The sequence below is a fragment of the Theropithecus gelada genome, chromosome 11 (assembly GCF_003255815.1).
Source record: "Theropithecus gelada isolate Dixy chromosome 11, Tgel_1.0, whole genome shotgun sequence".
NCBI classification, from domain to species: domain Eukaryota; kingdom Metazoa; phylum Chordata; class Mammalia; order Primates; family Cercopithecidae; genus Theropithecus; species Theropithecus gelada.
Genome location: NC_037679.1, coordinates 16860829 through 16878613, shown reverse-complemented (window position 1 = coordinate 16878613; position 17785 = coordinate 16860829). Strand labels below are relative to the sequence as shown.

At 43.3% G+C, this 17785-nt stretch overlaps 2 protein-coding genes across 7 annotated transcripts in view; one reads left to right on the top strand and one right to left on the bottom strand.

Annotated features, from left to right (window-relative positions):
* AVIL (advillin) overlaps nt 1–4035 on the top strand; it is a 22540-nt gene extending 18505 nt beyond the window's left edge. Inside the window, exons 19-20 of the mRNA XM_025403557.1 lie at nt 1616–1741; nt 3523–4035. Of these exons, the coding sequence (XP_025259342.1) occupies nt 1616–1741; nt 3523–3636 (240 nt within the window). The 3' untranslated portion in view covers nt 3637–4035. The remainder of the gene's footprint in view (nt 1–1615; nt 1742–3522) is intronic.
* The window catches only part of TSFM (Ts translation elongation factor, mitochondrial), a 20043-nt gene extending 2258 nt beyond the window's left edge, over nt 1–17785 (bottom strand). The window contains exons 1-7 of one of the 6 annotated variants that reach the window (XM_025403560.1): nt 17678–17781; nt 17267–17440; nt 13783–13911; nt 12920–13042; nt 7671–7758; nt 4947–5318; nt 3455–3465 (exon numbers count right to left, since the gene is read on the bottom strand). In XM_025403560.1, the coding sequence (XP_025259345.1) occupies nt 3464–3465; nt 4947–5318; nt 7671–7758; nt 12920–13042; nt 13783–13911; nt 17267–17440; nt 17678–17734 (945 nt within the window). In that variant the 5' untranslated portion in view covers nt 17735–17781 and the 3' untranslated portion in view covers nt 3455–3463. Of the gene's footprint in view, nt 1–3454; nt 3466–4726; nt 5319–7670; nt 7759–8705; nt 8769–12919; nt 13043–13782; nt 13912–17266; nt 17441–17658 lie in introns of those variants that run through there. The other 5 variants (XM_025403558.1, XM_025403559.1, XM_025403561.1 and 2 more) reach the window with 5 other exon arrangements.

Sequence of the window (17785 nt, the reverse complement as noted above, 5' to 3'; positions counted from 1 at the left end):
GCTGGGTGCAGTGGTTCATGCCTGTAATCCCAGCCCTTTGGGAGGCCAAGGCGGGTGGATCACCTAAGGTCAAGAGTTTGAGGCCGGGCGCGGTGGCTCAAGCCTGTAATCCCAGCACTTTGGGAGGCCGAGACGGGTGGATCACGAGGTCAGGAGATCGAGACTATCCTGGCTAACACGGTGAAACCCCGTCTCTACTAAAAAAAAAATACAAAAAACTAGCCGGGCGATGTGGCGGACGCCTGTAGTCCCAGCTACTCGGGAGGCTGAGGCAGGAGAATGGCGTGAACTCGGGAGGCGGAGCTTGCAGTGAGCTGAGATCCGGCCACTGCACTCCAGCCTGGGGGACAGAGCGAGACTCCGTCTCAAAAAAAAAAAAAAAAAAAGAGTTTGAGACCAGCCTGACTAATATGGTGAAACCCCATCTCTACTAAAAATATGAAAATCAGCTGGGCGTGGTGATGGGCGCCTGTAGTCCCAGCTACTCGGGAGGCTGAGACAGGTGAATTGCTTGAACCTAGGAGGCAGAGGTTGCTGTCAGCTGAGATGGCACCACTGCACTCCAGCCTGGACAACAGAGGGAGACTCCATCTCAAAAAAACAACAACAAAAAATGAAAACTTGTTTTATTATTCAACTCTGCCATTTAGGAGAGATTAAAGTCATTGGCACTATTTTTCAGAAATAAGCTTCTAACCCAAATGACATTTTTATTCGTTTCTGACAGTGAAGTCCACAGAAACTTAGACCATTTACCCCTATTTTAATGGTTAAAAGAAGTAGAGCCTCTGGCCAGGAATCCAGCAGTTCTTTAACCTCAGGAGGAGTGCATGGCACCAGGAGTTCAAACCTGCAATTCTGTCCTTTGTGCTCCACAAACTCAGATTCTAAAGCTAATGTTGATATAGTATCTTTAAATTATATTTAAGTAGAACTACAACCTGAAGTCATTTAAAGGCTGGAAATGCAGGGCTAAATAAAAGTACCAAGAGAAGGTATGTGATCCCAATATTCAAATGAGATTCCGGCACAACATGTATGCCAAACTGGCTATACAGGACTTGCCTTGAACTTACTGAATCACTTTTCCCAAAAACAACCCCAAAATCTGAATATTTTCCTTTTTTTTTTTTTTTTTTTTTTGAGACAGAGTCTCGCTCTGTAGCCCAGGCTGGAGTGCAGTAGCCAGATCTCAGCTCTCTGCAAGCTCCACCTCCCGGGTTCACGCCATTCTCCGGCCTCAGCCTCCCGAGTAGCTGGGACTACAGGCGCCCGCCACCTCGCCCGGCTAGTTTTTTGTATTTTTTAGTAGAGACGGGGTTTCACCGTGTTAGCCAGGATGGTCTCGATCTCCTGACCTCGTGATCCACCCATCTCAGCCTCCCAAAGTGCTGGGATTACAGGCTTGAGCCACCGCGCCCGGCCAAAATCTGAATATTTTCTATTCCCAGATGATTCTGACATGCAGCCAGGTTTGGGGACCATTGCTCTGAAAGATGATTATAGAGGGTGAAGTGGCACAAGTCAAAATGTTAAATATTACACACATTTAGAACTGTAACCATACAGACACTGAGGAGTCTTTTCCCTGTGCCTACATTCTTATCTTACCTAGGACATGAAGAATGCAACCCTCTCCGTGAATTCTATTGACAGTGAGTCAAAATATTACCCTATAGCAGTTCTGTTGAAAAACCAGAATCAGGAGCTACCTGAGGATGTAAACCCTGCCAAAAAGGAGGTGAGTGACTGAAGAAACTGTCTGTTGGAAGTGGAGCTCTCCATGAGTAAATGGCCTAGGACAGTTCTGGCACGGCACGCTGTAGCTGCTCAGTGGACATCTGAGCTACTCAGGAGCTCAAACCAAAAGAAACAGGGTTCTTTCTTGATTCTTTTCTCTTTACCTACATCAATCTATCAGCTAGCTTCTGTCCACTGCTCTCCATCTCTCTGCTACTAGTCTAGTGCAGCCATCTTGGACTACACACTACAATCCAACTGGTTTCCACCTGTTCCTACAATCCGTTCCCCACGCAATAGCCAAAGGGATCTTTAAAACATATGGCACTGCCCTGTTTAAAACACCTCGAATAGCTTCCCACTACATTTTAAAAAAGAATGTGAAGGCCGATACAATCTGGCCCCTGCCTAGCTCTCTGATTTCATTTCATATACCAATACCCTCATCATTCACCACCCTACAGCCAGTACAGCCGCTGCTTTGCTGTTCCTTAAACATGCTTATTCCAGCCTTTGAGCCTTTACACTTGCTAGTGCTCGTGCCTGAGAAAACATCCCTCTCCCAAATCACCACAGTGCCAGCACCTTCTCATGGTGTAGGTCTCAGCCCCAGTGTCACCTCCCCGAGGAGGCATTTCCTGACCACCCTAATACTGCTTCCCATACCTGCTCCAGTCCCTTTATACTTGTTCATTGCCTATTTCCCCCTCTAGTAATATCCTTAAAAGGAAGGACCTTTGTCTGTCTTGTTCACCATCATATTCTCAGCTTCTCAGCATCTACAACAGTGCCTAGCAGATAGCAAGCATTCTTAAGTTTCGCTTGAATGAATTAACATATTTGAGTTAAAAGAATAAATTTCTTGGCCGGGCACAGTGGCTCACACCTGTAATCCCAGCACTTTGGGAGGCTGAGGCGGGCGGATCACAAGGTCAGGAGTTCAAGACCAGCCTGGCCAATATGGTGAAACGCCGTCTCTACTAAAAATACAAAAATTAGCAGGTGGTGGGTGCCTGTAGTCCCAGCTACTTGGAGGCTGAGGCAGGAGAACTGCTTGAACCCGGGAGGCAGAAGTTGCAGTGAGCCAAGATCATTCCACTGCACTCCAGCCTGGGCGACAAAGCAAGACTCTGTCTCAAAAAAAAAAAAAAAAAAAAAGAATAAATTTATTTTCCCCTTGAAGAAGTTGATTTGGGAATGGACTCTGGACTCTGGATTTCCCACAACGTCTTATCTAACCAACTCAAGTATCTGGACTACAATTTTCTTGAAAGCAGAGCCCATATATAAATAATCTTTACTTAATTAATAATCTTTACTTGTATATAAATATTCAATAAATCATTAAGTAAATGTTTAGAATACTTTTATGCTCAATAAGATCATGCATTTGAAAATTTCTGGGTAAAAATGGTACTTACAGACGGAAAACAAGGAAAACCATGGCTCAATTTAGTTCTTCATTCTGCCAAAATTTGATGTCTGTAATTCATCCTTAATACATAACCCATTTATTGCCTTCTGGCAAGAAACTGGTGCTTGCTGGCACTGTGAGAGCAGTGAATCCAGTAAGCTTCTGTCACAGGCCAAAATGGGACTCCCTGAACTGAAGAACACCTCTCCAATGAATAATTTAAATCTCTAACAGCCTTTCTGAGAAAGTCATCCTACCTCCCTCTTCAAGGATCCACCTAGAACTCCCTCTCGCTCTGACTTTCCCAACTTCTGTTGGCACTGATGTCATGTCTTCCTTCTAACTAGAAACTTTGTTTTCTCTCTTAGAATTACCTCTCTGAACAGGACTTTGTGTCTGTGTTTGGCATCACAAGAGGGCAATTTGCAGCTCTGCCTGGCTGGAAACAGCTGCAAATGAAGAAAGAAAAGGGGCTTTTCTAAAGCAAGAAGGCCTATATCTACTGCAAGGCCACAGAAGAGAGCAGATAGTGCCAATATCAGGAAATAATTTATCTGCCAATTTCTGCCTGACATTCAGCTACTTAATTTAGATATAATAGAGTCTGAAAATCACTGTTCTCCATTTTTTCTCATCCTTGCATTCCTTCCTTGTTATATACCTAAAATGTTAACCACATGGTTTTTGGATTTTGTGGCCCTCTACCTAAAGCCTCAGCAGAAAGCACTAAAACTGCATAAATCTGGAGAAATCAAAAGAAAGAGAACCAAAAAACAATGCTCAAAATGTTTAATAACTTTGTTTAGCATTATACCAGGACCTACCTTTGTTTTCAATTTTAAGATCATTATTTCTAAAATCTATTTAACCTGTAAATCATTTCAAAGCATTTTTAACTTTTCAAATAAAGATACCTCTAATGAACAAATGCGGTTATTTTCAGTATTCTGGGTTTGCTTGTTATGGTAATTTTATGTTATATTGGAAGAAATGTTTCAGTACTGGGGAAGTAAAGAGGCAATGTTAAGTGACCTCTCTGGATAACCGGACTACTCTAATTTCTGTTTCTGGCACAAGAATGTCAAAATCTGCCTTACAGCTGGCCAGGAAACCTCAGTACTCACCCACCCACACATTATCCAAAAGAGAAACAGAGGCATGTGTTATTAATTTAATTAAATGAAGCCAGAACCACTGTGCCTACCACTGCAGAGCACCTTCAAAGCATGCTACAGACAATCACAAAGAAGAGAACCCACAGTTTCCAGACAACTCTAGGTTTGAATCAGTAATCCCAAAGAATTCCATGTGGCAGAAGTAATATAACTAGGGAGGTTCCGAGGCAGAAGCATGGTCCACAGTATCGCAAAGCAAAAACAGAAAAGAATTCTATGTCATAAAAGGTGGAAGACAGAACATGTAAGTTAGAAATTTCAGAAACACCATAATAAATCTATGTTGAAGGGAGCAGCAGTATTGTTGATGCCTGTTCTCCAAGACACTGTCAATCACGTCAATAAGGCCCGCCCGTTATTTTTGAAAGGCACAGAAAAGCTAAACCCAGTATTATGCAAACAAGGAAAAAATTATTTTTATTATATAACTATTTAATAATTTTACCCATGAAGTCTATAATCTCATTATAATGCAAATGAAAAATACATTCTCAGTCTGAAGAGGCTTGGGAAATACTCCTTTTTGTAATGATGTCCAGAGCTAAAAATAAATATTCCTCCTGGGCCGAAAGTCTCTAGAACCTATTCAGTTTCTGCTGCCTCTTCACCTTCTCCACATTCAAACCGCACAAAGTCTACTACCGACACCCCCTGAGGCTGCACATACTGCCCCAAGGTAATGGAGGGATCCAGCAAGTATGGCTGGGACAACATCTTAGTCTCTGCCTCCCCCCCAGGCTCATCATCCAGGGAGCCAACAGAGAGGGGGGCCATGCCCACCACATGCTGCCCAAGGCGGCGGCCAATGTCTTCAAGGTTTGTTTTCTGTTCAGACGTCTCACAGATGACCAGGGCCCCATACTTTCCCAGCACCAGGTTGTGAAGTGAGGGACTCTGCATTGCTCCGTGGACATAAGAGCCAACGTAGAACCCAGATGGCACCTTCACCCATGCAGCTCGTTTAAGAGTCATGTTTTCTCCCAGTTTTCCTATTAAAAAAAGCAAAAACAAAAAACCAAATACACCAACAAATTGTGATGTCTGTGATGGTACCAAAATAAGAACAGAAGAGGCCCAGTTTGGAAGACAGTCCCTTTGCATTTACACAGGACATGCAGTAAGATGAAGAGACATCATTTTCAGTTTTTGTATAAAGAGGAAAAGGGGCATGGGGCGGGGCAGTGGGAGTGGGGGAAGTGAAGAATACCTTTATGAAGCATCAACTATGTACCAGGCACTCTGGTACTTAAAAACAGGTTGTGAGGCTGGGTGTGGTGGCTCATGTCTGTAATCCCAGCACTTTGGGAGGCTGAGGTGGGTGGATCACCTAAGGTCAGGAGTTCAAAACCAGCCTGGCCAACGTGGATGAAACCCCGTCTCTACTAAAAATACAAAACTCAGCTGGCCATGGTGGTGTGCACCTGTAATCCTAGCTAATTAGGAGGCTGAGGCAGGAGAATCACTTGAACCCATGAGGCAGAGGTTGCAGTGAGCTGAGATCGTACCACTGCACTCCAGCCTGGGCAACAGAACAAGACTCTCTCTCCAAAAAACAAACAAACAAACATAGGTTGTGGTGACACAAGTATGTGTGACTCAGGTCTCACTTCTGCCTCTTTACTGACTATATGACCTTGGGCAAGTGACTCAATGACATAATCTCATTTACTAAATTTATCAAGCCTTTGTTTCCTCACCTTTAATATAGAGATGAGACCACCTACCTTTCAGGGTTTTGGGGAGAAATAAATTATATATGTAAAAGCAGCCGGGCACGGTGGCTCACACCTGTAATCCCGGCACTTTGGGAGGCCGAGGCAGGCAGATCACCTGAGGTCGCGAGTTCGAGACCAGCCTGACCAACATGGAGAAACTCCATCTCTACTAAAAATACAAAAATTAGCCAGGCATGGTGGCACATGCCTGTAATCCCAGCTACTTGGGAGGCTGAGGCAGGGGAATCTCTTGAACCCTGGCGGCAGAGGTTGCATTGAGCGAGATCATGCCATTGCACACCAGCCTGGGCAACAAGAGCGAAACTCCATCTCAAAAAAAAAATATATATATATAGAAAGAGAGAGAGAGAGCATTAACTATAGTATGTGGCACAGAGTGAGCACTCAAAAGCTAGCTATTATTACAATAAGCTTAGGCTTAGAGAACTTAGGTAACCCACCCAGTAACACAAGGCAGAGTTAAAATTAAAACTCAGATCTGACTCCAAAGCAATTAAGTACTTTTTCCCACCATCCTGAATGCTCCATAACTGACACAGACAAGTCCTGATCATCCCTTGTATCAGGAGAAAGTCCACAGCTCAAAGCCCTCATCAAAAATAGAAAAAATAATATTGTCAGAGTTATTCATGAGAACCATAAACAGAAAGTATGCCTGGATGAGCCATAGTAATATCTAAAAGTCACGGAAAAGGAGAATACAGAAACCAAAACGAATTTTAAAATAGCTCAAAGCATATACCCAATAGTTAATTCCCAGAAACCGACAAAGTTGAAACACCCAGCTCTTCCAGAATTTCTTAATAAGCCCCATACACAGCTGTCTGCCTGGTTTCTAACCCATGACTCATTGAAACATCATAGATAATACAAGATGACCTGATAAAAACGGAATTGATGCTTTGACTGGAAACTTCAGATGAGCAGTAAATTCCCAGCAAGCTCCAACCCTTCCCTACCACCCTCCCTACATCAAGCACTTAGGAAGAAAGCAAGATCCCCGCTAGTCCCACCACAATGATCCAGATGTGGTTCCTATAGCCAACAGGCTCTAAAAGAATGTATCTTTACAAATTCACAACCAGATTTTTTGAAAAGAAAGATCAAATTCCTAAAAACAATGCTCCTCAATTGTCCTGCAACCTTTTATAAAAAAGAGGAAATAATCTTTAATGTACTATTTTCCCTATAGTGTATGCTAAAGTACTTAGCTGGAAGTCAAAAGGCCATCTCTGCCTGAAGACATGCTTTGTTTTGTTGGCACAGTAATGAAAATAATTTTAATTAGTTGCAAACAGCCAAAACCCATGAGATTTTGGACATAAATGTAAATCCTTTTAAGGAATTTAGAAATTCTGATGACCCTGGGACTCCATTTCCCTAGATATAACAATTGGTTAGAGCTTGGTAATGACACTTCCTCCAGCAGCGTATGAGCTCTTTAAGATGCCTAATGTTCCCTAACATCTAATACACAAACCACTTCTCACATTCGTATCATCTGACCCTTGTAGGCACATGATTCTTGACCTAGATTTGGAGGAACAAGATAACAAGAGATCCAGTCCCTAATTTCCAGTTTCCAGAACCTCTACAAATACTCACCAATTGCTAAAGCCAACTGATCCTTGAGTGAGCCATCTCTGTCAGGCCCAGCTGGAAGTCCAGAAAGCTCAGAGGAATTTAAGAAGCCCTAAGTACACAAAGAAAACAAACATGAACTGATTCTGTACTATTCAAATTATCAAAAGAATAAGCAAAAATAGTCTATTTCTAAGAAAATTATTGGCCAGGTATGGTGGCTCACACCTGTAATCCCAACACTTTGGGAGGCCGAGGAGGGTGGATCACCTGAGTTCAGCAGTTTGAGACCAGCCTAGCAAAAATGGTGAAACCCCATCTCTACTAAAATACAAAACTTAGCTGGGCATGGTGGCACACGCCTATAATCCCAGCTACTGGGGAGCCTGAGACACGAGAATCGCTTGAACCTGGGAGGCGGAGGTTGCAGTGAGCTGAGATTGTGCCAATGCACTCCAGCCTGGGAAACAGAGTTGAAACTCCATCTCAAAAAAAAAATAAAAATTATTTAAGACAACTAAGTGTAGATAATATTTTCATTAAGCCAAGGATGTTAAAAATTGGTAACAGTTCCATCTTTATAAATATTTTATTCTATCACTGCACCACCCCCAATAACATTCCACTCTCATTCTCCAGTCTAACTTCTTAGAATGTAATTTCCTAGAAATCAAGAACAATTATTTTCTTTTTATTTTAAATATAGAGATGGGGTCTCCCTGTGTTGCTCAGACTGGTCCCAAACTCCTAGCTTAAGAGATCCTCCTGCTTCAGCCTCCCAAAGTGCTGGGATTACAGGCGTAAGCCACTACACCCAGCCAAGAACAGTATTTTCTTTTTTTTGAGATGGAGTCTCGCTCTGCCGCCCAGGCTGGAGTGCAGTGGCATGATTTCAGCTTACTGCAACCTCCGCCTCCCAGATTCAAGCCATCCTCCTGCCTCAGCCTCCCGAGTAGATAGGACTACAGGCATGCGTCACTATGCCTGGCAAACTTTTATATATTTTTTAGTGGAGACAGGGTTTCACCATGTTGGCCAGGCTGGTCTTGAACTCCTGACCTCAAGTGATCCACCTGCTTCAGCCTTCCAAAGTGCTAGGATTACAGACGTGAGCCACCGCACCTGGCCAAGAACAATATTTTCATAAAATCATAAAATGTTAGAGCTAGACTTGCACATTGTTGATGGGAATGCAAAATGGTACAAATCCAATGATGTGAAATTGTAGTATCTAATAAAACTACATATGTATTTATCCTTTGACCCTGAAATCCTATTTCTAGGAATTCACCTTGATGATATACTTACAATAATACTGCACAAGTTTATTCATTGAACAATTATTTCTAATCATAAAATTGTAAAAACAGCCTAAATGCCCAAACATAGGAGATTAAACTATAGCACATCCATACAACAGAATACTATGTAGTTGGAAAAAATAAAAAGGATGACCTTCATGAATTGTTATGGAGTATTTCCAGGATATATTATTAAGTGAAAAAAGCAAATTATAAGTGTATATGCATATTATACTACTATCTGTGCAACAAAGAACTATTTGTATAAATATGCTTATTTTTGCAAAAAGAAATACTGAAAATGGATAACCACAATCCAATGACACTGGTTATCTAAGTAAACAGATGGATGGGAACGGGGTAGAAGGGACAGAAGCAGTAACACCTCTCCGAGTATAGCTTTTTTTTTTTTTTTTTTTTTTGACAGTTTCAACTTTGAGGACTTTGTTAATGTATTTTATATATTCAAAAATAAAATTAAATCTGGCCAGCCAGGCACGGTGGCCCACGCCTGTAATCTCAGCACTTTGGGAGGCTGAGGTGGGTGGATCACCTAAGGTGAGGAGTTCGAGACCAGCCTGGCCAACATGGTGAAACCCCATCTCTACTAAAAATACAAAAATTAGCCAGGTGTGGTGGGGGGTGCCTGTAATCTCAGCTACTCAGGAGGCTGAGGCAGGAGAATCACTTGAACCCAGGAGGTGGTGGTTGTGGTAAGCTGAGATCAAACCACTGCACTCCAGGCTGGCTGATGAGCATGAAACTCCATCTTAAAAAAAAAACAAAAAAACCTGGCCCAGTACCGTGGCTCATGCCCATAATCCCAGCACTCTGGGGAGGCCAAGTCAGGCAGATCACTTGAAGCCAGGAGTTTGAGACCAACCTGGCCAACATGGTGAAACCTCATCGCTATAACTATAAAAAATATTTAAAAAATAAACAAACAAACCCCAAAGTGCTGGGATTACAGGCATGAGCCACGGCACCCAGCCAAAACAAACAAACAAACAAAAAAACCCCACACATTTAAAAAATAAAATTAAATCACATATTTGGGGTGAAAATAAATATTGACTACTAAGAAATATAAAACTATATTTCAAACGAGTAACATAACCTCACAGAAGGAAAAAAAAAAATCCAAATAACAGAGTCACGTGACCACCTAACTTCAATGTAAAGACAAAACGAACTACAAATAAATCTTGAACTCCTTAGTAGTTTTGTTATTTGCAGTGGTCAGGGGTAGCAATTCTGAAACAATTTTGTATATATGTTGTAACACTGAGTACATATGAGTACATAGGTAAAAACAGTAAACATATTGAAGTTGCTATGAAAAAGGAACCACATACACACAGCACATACACCTGCACTGTCTGCTGAAAGAACAAATGACATCTCAGTAGAAATCAGCACACTTGGCTGGGCGCAGTGGCTCATGCCTGTAATCCCAGCACTTTGGGAGGCTGAGGTGGGTGGATCACGAGGTCAGGAGTTCAAGAACAGCCTGGCCAACATGGTGAAACCCCATCTTTACTGAAAATACAAAAATTAGATGGGTATGGTGGCACGTGCCTGTAATCCCAGCTACTCGGGAGGCTGAGGCAGAATTGCTTGAACCGAGACCCGGGAGGCAGAGGTAGCAGTGAGCCAAGATCGCGCCACTGCACACCAGCCTGGGCTACAGAAAGACACTCTGTCTCCAAAAAAAACAAAGAAATCAGCACACCTAATACTCAAATCTTGGTTTCTAAAAACCATTCCCCAGCTAAAAAGGACCAGGACTCCTTGAAGAAGTGGCCCATTCCACACTTGAGGAAAGGAAAGTATGACATAAACCCAAAAGATAAGAATAAACAAAAAAAAGGGCTGGGCGCGGTGGCTCACGCCTGTAACCTAGCACTTTGGGAGGCCCAGGTGGGTGGATCACCTGAGGTCAGGAGTTCAAGACCAGCTTGGACAACATGGTGAAACCCCCCGTCTCTACTAAAAATACAAAAAAATTAGCCGGGTGTGGTGGCAGGCACCTGTAATCCCAGCTACTTGGAAGGCTGAAGTGGAAGAGTCCCTTGAACCGGGAGGGAGAGGCTGCAGTGAGTGAGATGGCACCATTGCACTCCAGCCTGGGTGACAGAGAGACTCCATCTCAAAGAAAAAAAAAAAAAGCGATGATAACATGTACATAAAAAGTGACAGGGCCAGCTGTAGTGACTCAAGCCTGTAATCCCAACACTTTGGGAGGCCAAAGCAGGTGGATTTCTTGAGCCCAGAGGTTTGAGACCAGCCTGGGCAAGATGGCAAGACTGTCTCTACAAAAAACTTAAAAAAGAACCTAGCATGGTGATGTGCACACATAGTCCCAGCTACTCAGGAGTCTGAGGTGGGAAGACCACTTGAGCCCAGGAATTTGAGGCATCAGTGAACAATGATTGTGCCACTGCACTCCAGGCTGGGCAAGAAAGCCGGATCTGTCTCTATTTAAAAGAAAAAAAGAAGTGATAAAGCAAATACAGTAAAATGTTAACAAATGGTGAATCTGGATAAAGAGTATACTGAGGCCAGGCATGGTGGCTCACGCCCGTAATCACAGCACTTTGGGAGGCGGAGGCAGGCAGATCACTTGAAGTTAGGAGTTCAAGACCAGCCTGGCCAACATGGTGAAACTCTGTCTCTATAAAATATACAAATACTAGGCGTGTGTGGTGGCACGTGCCTGTAGTCCTAGCTACTCGGGAGTCTGAGGCAGGAGAATTGCTTGAACCCAGGAGGTAGAGGTTGCAGTGAGCCAAGATTGAGCCACTGCACTGCAGCCTGAGCGACAGAGCAAGACTTCATCTCAAAAAACAAAAACGAAAACAAAAAAAAAAGGAGTACACTGGTGTTTACTGGTAAAATCAGAGCTAAAATTTCTGGTTCCAGTGACTTATCTACTCAATACAATTAAAAAAAATAATCTCAACATTGTTTTCCATATAATATGACTATGTAATGCCAGTAATAATTAACATTTACCAAGACATCTCAAGAGAAGGATAAAGAAGATAAAAAGTTAGTAACAAATTCAAAAAAATTACTGTGAGTGGTTGGTTCATTTTTGCTTTGGCAATAAAGCTGAGTCAAAGGCAGAATGACATAATTCCTTTCCTTGATCCCTCTATGGATAAGAATATGCTTATTTTCCTAAACTGTGTCTTTTCCAATCTTTTTTTTTTTTTTTTCTGAGACGGAGTTTTGCTCTTGTTGCCCAGGATGAAGTACAACGGCTCACTGAAACCTCCACCTCCCGGGTTCAAGCGATTCTCCTGCTTCAACTGCCCGAGTAGCTGGGATTACAGGCATGTGCCACCACGCTCAGCTAACTTTGTATTTTTAGTAGAGACAGGTTTCTCCATGTTGGTCAGGCTGGTCTTGAACTCCCGACCTCAGGTGATCCACCTGCCTCAGCCTCCTAAAGTGCTGGGATTACAGGCCTGAGCCACTACATCCGGCTCCAATCTCTTTATTTAGAAATCCTTTCCTAAGATCATTCCAAATTTCTGAACACAAAGCCTAAAATGGCTTCACTTGATCTGGCTAACTCCATTTCCCTGGCATGCATGCATTCATTCATTCATTCATCTGACAAAGATTTATTGAACTCCAACTAAGTAGTGGGCCCAATTCTCTTTCACCAGAGATACAACAGTAAAAAGACAAATTCCCTGCCTCATAAAGCTTACATTCTATTGGGGAAGACAGACAACATACAGCTAAATTAAAATGTAATATATAAACACCATAATAAAAAATGTTAAATGAAGCACGACATGGGGATATAGTAATGGGGGAAGGGTAATCCTATGCAAAGAGATAGCATTTAAGCAGAGATGTGAAGTAAGGGAATGAGACATGAGAATGTCTAAAACAGGAACAGCAAAGACCCAACGAGGAGAGCAAATTCAGCACACTGAAGACAAACCCCAAACTTACTTTACTGTATGTAGAGAGTTGATCCTTTAGGCTCTGACAATACATCATGGTTCCAAGGGCTACTTGCTGGACCAACTGTTGAAATTTTAAATTTCTAGAAACAAAATCTGTCTCACAGTTTACCTGTGGGAACAAATTGATATAGCTGTATAAGCTGTTTAATAATTTCCAAAAGTGCCTTAAGGCTGGAGAGTAAATCAAGATACTGACAGAACAAGCTACAGACTCAACAGAAAAAAAATGACTCCAAAATTTTAAAGCTACAGTTCCTCTCCTAGCCCGAAACAGAATGAAGTGATTCACGTTGGGCCAGTGAGTTAGCAATAGCCTGTATATTCAGAAGATGGTTCAATAATGTCCTGAAGGACTCACCACAAGTTCACCACTTACCTGTGTCTGCACACCATCATCACCTCATTCTCCAGCCATCCCAACTCCAAACCACTTATGCTATTATCTTGTTTATTCCCACCTCTCATTCTAAACTAATCCACACCTGATTCTTCACCAACTATGGCCCCCAAACCTCCTCTAAAATAGCTACACTCTATTCAACAACAATTAATATAATTAACTTTGTAATCTAACTGTTCCAGGAAACAATCAGTGACAAGGGGTAAGGCTGCACCAGACTCACATTCAGGAGTAATATTCTAGACTGCTAGGCCATTTCTCATCAACACACCAGTACATTTCTATACTTAAATGAATTCATAACTAATACCCAAGGTTTCATGAGTTTAACTTCAACTACCCTTTATGGTTCTTAAACAGATCTCTTCCTCAAGAAGATAAAGGGCCTACTACAAGCTTTATACCCAAGGGACAGCTATTCTTGGTATCTGGAATTTCCAACAACTCACCTCTACTAATACAGTTGTGTTTCCTTCCTGCAACAGCCCAATCAGGCCTTCTTTGGTCTTTCTCCCTTGGAGCTTGGCAGCTTTGCTCCAGCCCTCTTTCTGGGCCTGCTTGTGGAGCCAGATCTCTGCCTATAAATTGAGAAGAAAAAGAGCAGACAACAAAGTCACAGAATTTAGAACTAAATGTAATTCTAAGATACGCTCAGGTTTCCTGATTCTCTAAATTCTCTAACAGAAACTGAAGTAATCTATCATTTACTGGCAGTCTACCACTAAATGCCAAGCACCAGGTATTATTACAACCGGTGCCTTGGATGAATTTAATCTTCACAACAACCCTATGGGGCACACAGTTGTATTTTCTGTATACAGTTATGCAGCACATAACAATATTTCGAACAATGATGGACTCCACATACGATGATGGTCCCTAAGATTATAATGGAGCTGAAAAATTCCTATTGTCTAGTGACACTGTAGCCCTCCTAACATTGTAGGGCAACATATTACCTACATGTTTGTGGCAATGCTAGTGTAAAGAAAACTTCTGTGCTGCCAGTCCTATTAAAATATAGCACGTACAATTACACACAGTACATGATACCTGAAACAATGAACAACTATGTTGCCGGTTTATGTATTTACTATAATATATATACTTTATTGTTTTTTTAGAGTGTACTCCAACTGATAAACTACTCGGGAGGTTGAATCTCTTGAACCCAGGAGGCGGACGTTGCAGTGAACCAAGATCAATCACGCCACTGCACTCCAACCTGGGTGACAAAGTGAGACTCTGTCTCAAAAAAATAAAAATTGAAAAAATTTAACAGTAAAACAGCTTCAGGCAGGTCCTTTAAGAGGTATTCCAGAAAAAAACATTGTTATCATAGGAGACAACAGGTCCATGCCCGTTACGGCCCCTGAAGACCTTCCAGCAAGACAAGATGTGGAAGTAGAACACAGTGTTAATGATGATCCCACTCCTGTGTAGGCCTAGGCTAATGTATGTGTTTGTGTCTCAGTTTTTAACAAAACAATTTTTTTTTTTTTTTTTGAGACGGAGTCTCACTCTGTCGCCCAGGCTGGAGTGCAGTGGCCAGATCTCAGCTCACTGCAAGCTCCGCCTCCCCGGTTCACGCCATTCTCCTGCCTCAGCTTCCCAAGTAGCTGGGACTACAGGCGCCCGTAACAAAAATTTTTTAAGGTAAAAAAAATTTTGGCCAGGCGCGGTGGTTCATGCCTGTAATCCCAGAACCTTGGGAGGCCGAGGTGGGCAGATCACGAGGTCAGGAGATAGAGACCATCCTGGCTAACATGGTGAAACCCCATCTCTACTAAAAATACAAAATAATAGCCAGGCATGGTGGTAGGCATCTGTAGTCCCAGCTACTCGGGAGGCTGAGGCAGGAGAATGATGTGAACCTGGGAAGCAGATCTTGCAGTAAGCCCAGATCGTGCCACCGCACTCCAGCCTGGGGGAGAGAGTAAGACTCGTCTCAAAAAAAAAAAAAACAAAAAAAACCATTTTCCTTTTTTTTTCTTTTTTTTTTTTTTTTTTTTTGAGACGGAGTCTTGCTCTGTCACCCAGGCTGGAGTGCAGTGGCCGGATCTCAGCTCACTGCAAGCTCCGCCTCCCGGGTTTACGCCATTCTCCTGCCTCAGCCTCCCGAGTAGCTGGGACTACAGGCGCCTGCCACCTCGCCCGGCTAAGTTTTTGTATTTTTAGTAGAGACGGGGTTTCACTGTGTTAGCCAGAATGGTCTCGATCTCCTGACCTCGTGATCCGCCCATCTCGGCCTCCCAAAGTGCTGGGATTACAGGCTTGAGCCACCGCGCCCGGCCAAAAAAACATTTTTCAATAAAAAAAAAGTTTGAATTTTTTTTTTGAGACAGAGTTTCACTCTTGTTGCCCAGGCTAGAGTGCAATGGCGCGATCTCGGCTCACCACAACCTCCACTTCCCAGGTTCAAGTAATTCTCCTGCCTCAGCCTCCCGAGTAGCTGGGATTACAGGCCCTCGCCACCACACCCGGCTAATTTTATACTTTTTTAGTAGAGACGGGGCTTCTCCATGTTGATCAGGCTAGTCTCGAACTCCCAACCTCAGGTGATCTGCTCGCCTTGGCCTCTCAAAGTGCTGAGATTACAGGCATGAGCCACCACGCCCAGTCAAAAAAAGTTCAAAATTTTAAAAACAGAAAAAAGCTCACAGAATAAGCACATAAAGAAAAATATTTTGGCACAGCTGTACAATATGTTTTACACTGTTATTACAAAAGAGTCCAAAAGTTTAAAACATGTTAAAAGTTTATAAAATAAAAATGTTACCTTAAACTAAGGTTAACTTATTATCGAAGAAAAAATTTCTTACAAATTTAATGTAGCATACGTGTACTGTTTTGATGTCCACTGTAGTGTACCATAGTGTCCTAAGGCAGGCCTTCTTATTCACTAACCACTCACTGACTCACCCAGAGCAACTTCCAGTCCTGTAAGCTCCATACATAAGTTCCCTATAGAGATGTATCTTTTTTATGTTTTATGCCTATTTACTGTACTTTTTCCATGTTTAGATACACAATACTTACCACTGTGTTACCACTGCCTACAGTATTCAGTCCAGTAACATTCTGTAAAGGTTTGCAGCCTAGGAGCAGCTGGCTATTCCATATAACCCAGGCTGTAGTACAATACACTATCTAGGTTTGTGTAAATACTCTATGACGTGCGTAAGCCAAAATCTCCTAACGACCCCATTTCTCAGAATGTATCTTCCTGGTTAAGAGATGCATGGCTGCACAGACAAAAATTACACAACTCTGAAAAATTAAGATGTCTAAAGTCAGCCGGGCGCGGTGGCTCACTCCTGTAATCCCATCACTCCGGGAGGCCGAGGCGGGCAGATCACCTGCGGCCAGCAGTTCGAGACCAGCCTGACCAACACGGCGAAACCCCATCTCTACTAAAAATACAAAAAAAAAAAAAAAAAATTGCCGGGTGTGGTGGCGCACGCCTGTAATCCCAACTACTAGGGAGGCTGGGGCAGGAGAATCGCTTGAACCCAGGAGGCGGAGGTTATAGTGAGCCGAAATCGCGCCATTGCACTCCAGCCTGGGCCACAAAGGCAAGACTCCGTCTCAAAAAAATAATAAATATATATATATATATATGCCTAAAGTCAGACTGGTGGGGCACCACAATGTGACTCCTGATCAATCTAACTGTAAAGCTCACACAAACCCTTTCAGCTCCAGGCAACAAGAAACACCATAAGAGTCTGGTTTGTTAATCCTGGGATACTCAATTGCTTCCAAGTAAGACAAAGTGAAGGCCAAGGTTGTCATTTAAGCCAGATTTCCACTTAGGGCTGTGCCATTATGGTCACTGGAGAGCAGGTCTAACTTCACGCTCCCCAGCGTGACCGCTCCAAGAGTCTGAGGTCGAGCTCTAGTACTCCGCCCTGCACCCCTCCACACACACACCTGTTTGAGGTCCCCGCCACAAGTCTCCAGAGCTTTCTTGCAATTTACAAAGGAGTAGCCTGTATTCCGCCGCAGTTTCATGAGGAGCTCCTTCCTGGAGGCCGAGGCAGACAGACGGGGCCCAGCATGAAGTGTGTGCCGTGGCTGGGGCGACTGACGCAGAAGAGACCCAGCCTGGATGGGGTAAGAAAGGGATGAGAGGCAGGAAGCAGCAAACTCCAGAGGGTGGAGGGTACACTGGCAGGGAGTGGACGGTGTGCAAATGGGGGTGCACCGGGACTGGACTGGGCAGGGGAAATGCTGTCCGGGAAGGTGGGATGGAGTCAAACGGGGTTGGGAGGAAGGGAAAGGTACAGGCGCACAGAAGAGCTGCAGAGAAAGCAGGTCGGTACCAGGACCAGGACTTCTCACCGAGTGGCTCCCGGTCCGCGCGACCAGGAACACACGCAGTGACCGTAGCAGCGACATCTCCCTAGCCGCAGTAAACTCCCTCCCGCGGGCGCAAAGGTGAGGTGACAA